This window comes from Euleptes europaea, chromosome 2 (genome assembly GCF_029931775.1).
Source record: "Euleptes europaea isolate rEulEur1 chromosome 2, rEulEur1.hap1, whole genome shotgun sequence".
Classification (NCBI taxonomy): domain Eukaryota; kingdom Metazoa; phylum Chordata; class Lepidosauria; order Squamata; family Sphaerodactylidae; genus Euleptes; species Euleptes europaea.
In genome coordinates this window covers 1,577,501-1,580,767 of record NC_079313.1, presented here as the reverse complement: position 1 = coordinate 1,580,767, position 3,267 = coordinate 1,577,501, and the positions used below count along the sequence as shown (strand labels likewise).

Below are 3,267 nucleotides of genomic sequence, written 5' to 3'. Positions count from 1 at the left end.
TTCTTCTTCTTTGCTATTAAGCCAACCCTGTAAGGTGGGCTGGTATTGCTGACAATTTTCCAGATGGGCAGACTGAGAATGGCGGGCCAAAGGAGGCTTAGCAGAGGTGGATTTACCTGCTTACTTTCTTCATCGATCTTCCACCTTTCTCCCCACGGAGGGCTCAAAGCGGCTCACATTGGGCGAAAACACACTGTCGCTTTAGCCTCCTTTATTCCCTGTTTCAGCCAGGATCCAACGCATGCATTTCACCGAATGTGCGTTCGATCCTGGCTGAATCCTGGCTGAAACAGGGAATAAAGGAGGCTAAAGCGACCGTGCGTTTTCACCCATTGTTCTCCTCTCCACCACTTCATCCTCACAACAACCCTGCAGGGTAGGCTGGGGTGAGAGTGTGAGACTGGCCCAAGGTCACCCAGCAAGCTTCCATGGCGGAGCAGGGTTTCGAACCAGGGTCTCGCGCTGACGGTTACACCACCCTGGCATTAAGCCGCAACGAGGTGCTGGCCTTCCCTTGCAGAACGTAAGCAATTTAGTTCATAGGTCCCCTGCGGGAGCAGTGAGAGGTTGCTATAAATACCCGCTGGCCTGGCCAGGCGGCTGAGAAGGCAGGGTGAAATCCAGCACAAGGCGCCGTCCATTGGTTATAGCATAAGATAAAATGATGCCGGAGAGTTTGCTCTTTTCTCTTCTCTTTTTGCAGCAGGCGCCACGAAGACGAATGACTCCTAATTTGGATTATAAATCACGTTGACCCGTGAAGGATTATCTGGTTGCTGTTGGAGCATCTCTTTCTCCCTCAGCCTTGGCTTGTTCTGCCCAGAGATATTGGTGGTTTGGCAGGAACTAGAAAGGGACGAGTGGGGGGGGGGAGGACCACCGATGGCCAAGTGGCTGAAAGATTACTTGAGTTTTGGGAGCAGGAGATCTCCCCCGCAGCCCCCCAAGCCGGACTACACCGAAAGCGAGATCTTAAAGGCCTATCGGGCCCAGAAGAGCCTGGACTTCGAGGATCCTTACGAAGACGTGGACGGGAAACCCGACCCAGAGCCGGGGGGGTCCCCAAACAAAGCGGCCGCCCCCGGCGGCAGTTCGGAAGGGAAGTATGGCTCTCCGAAACACCGCCTCATCAAAGTGGACTCCTCCGATCTCAACCGGAGCAAAGCTCTCTTGGCCACGGAGGAAGCAGTGATGTCACCGGATCAGGTAGGCATTTGGCCTGTTCGGTCACCACAATTTAAGAAGGATGTAGACAAGCTGGACCGTGTCCAGAGGAGGGCAACAAAGATGGTGAGCCGTCTGGAGACCAAGTCCTATGAGGAAAGGTTGAAGGAGCTGGGTATGTTTAGCCTGAAGTGGCGAAGACTGAGAGTCCGCCGCGCACGTGGAGGAGGGGGAAATCAAACCCGTTTCTCAATATTAGAGTCCACTTCTTTAACCACTATACAACGCTGTCTCCTAACCACTACACCATCAGTCTATCCAGATCGGTATTGCGTACTCAGACTAGCATCAGTTCTCCCAGGTTTCGGGCAGAGGTCTTTCACACCATCTGCTACCTGATCCTTTTAACTGGAGATGCTGCCAAGGCTCGAACCCGGGACCTTCTGCATGCAAAGCAGATGCTCTACCACTGAGCCTCAACGGGTTCCATTGTTTTTCAAGTGCCGGGGAGTTCTTTAACTCCTCAACCTATCACCAAACCAGAGCTGCCACCTCGGCTGGTCTTACGGGCTGAAGTCCCCAGCTCATGGGTTTGCAGAAGAGTCTCAGGGCTGGGAAATTCCTGGAGATTTTGGGGAGGGGGGAAGACCTCAGTGGGGAGCAGTGCCATACAGTTCCCCCCTCCAAAGCAGCCATTTTCTCCAGCAGACCTGATCTCTGTCATCTGAAAATCAGTTGTAATACCAGGATGTCTGCGGACACCACCTGGAGGTTGGTAACCCTACGCAGGAGCAGGCTTTTGCTAGCAAGTCCTATTGAGCAGAGTGAGGCTTGCTTCTGTGTAAAAATGCCCTGAATAGGTAGGTTACACCAGGTTTTGATGGTGGGAGAGGATAAGAGAGTGAAGATGGCTGAGTATTCCTCTTTCTGTCTTTCTGTCTTTGAAGCTACATTACCAGGGCTGCCAACCTCCAGGTAGTAGCTGGAGATCTCCTGCTAAGGAAAAGATGAAGTTAGACCACTGATCCATCTCGCTCAGAATTGTCTGCTCAGACTGGCAGCAGCTCTCCGGGGGGTCTGAGGCAGGGAAGGGTCTTTGCCAGCTTTGGACTTCCTTTAACTGGAGATGCTTGGGATTGAACCCAGGTCTTCCTGTGACAAAGGACCCTTCTGCCATAGCTCCCGCTTTTAATTTTGAAGTGTGAAATGGTGGGGGATAGATTTGTCAATCCGCAGCGCAGCAGTTCTGTGTTGTAAGTCTATTTGCACTGAAAAGGTTCTTCAAAAATAAATGTATCTCACGCAAATCTTTGCGGGCTAGCTGAGCCCTGAGATTACATTTCAAAACCCGACAGTTTGCTCGGGTTGCATTGTATAATCCACAGGCTCTGTTGATCCAGCTAGGGCTGCCCATTCTGGGTTGATTCATCTCGGGTTGCCCGCTCCGGGTTGGGGTGGAACCTGGGGTGTTTGCAGGAGACTGACCTCAGAGGTGCATAATGCCACAGAGCGGGGGTCTCAAACTCATCTGTTATGAGGGCACCTCAATTTAAGACGGATGTAGACAAGCTGGAACGTGTCCAGAGGAGGGCAACAAAGATGGTGAGGGGTCTGGAGACCCAAGTCCTGTGAGGAAAGGTTGAAGGAGCTGGGTGTGTTTAGCCTGCAGAGGAGAAGGCTGAGAGGGGACGTGATCGCCATCTTCAAGGACTTGAAGGGCTGTCATAGAGAGGAGGGGGCCGAGTTGTTTTCTGTTGCCCCAGAAGGTCGGACCAGAACCAACGGGTTGAAATTAAATCAGAAGAGTTTCCGTCTAGACAGTAAGAAGAATTTTCTAACTGTTCGAGCGGTTCCTCAGTGGAAGAGGCTTCCTCGGGAGGTGGTGAGCTGTCCTTCCCGGGAGGTTTTGAAGCGGAGATTAGATGGCTATTTGTCAACAATGCTGATTCTATGACCTGAGGCAGACCATGAGAGGGAAGGCATCTTGGCCTTCTTTTGGGGTGGAGTAGGGGTCACTGGGGGTGTGGAGTGTGGGAGGTAGTTGTGAGTTTCCTGCATTGCGCAGAGGGTTGGACTAGATGACCCTGGAGGTCCCTTCCAACT

The 3,267-nt window shown here is 52.4% G+C and overlaps 1 protein-coding gene across 1 annotated transcript in view; it reads left to right on the top strand.

Annotated features, from left to right (window-relative positions):
* The first annotated feature begins 868 nt into the window (after positions 1 to 868).
* The window catches only part of SHD (Src homology 2 domain containing transforming protein D), a 32,682-nt gene continuing 30,283 nt past the window's right edge, over positions 869 to 3,267 (top strand). The window contains exon 1 of the mRNA XM_056867516.1: positions 869 to 1,206. Within this exon, the coding sequence (XP_056723494.1) occupies positions 883 to 1,206 (324 nt within the window). The 5' untranslated portion in view covers positions 869 to 882. The remainder of the gene's footprint in view (positions 1,207 to 3,267) is intronic.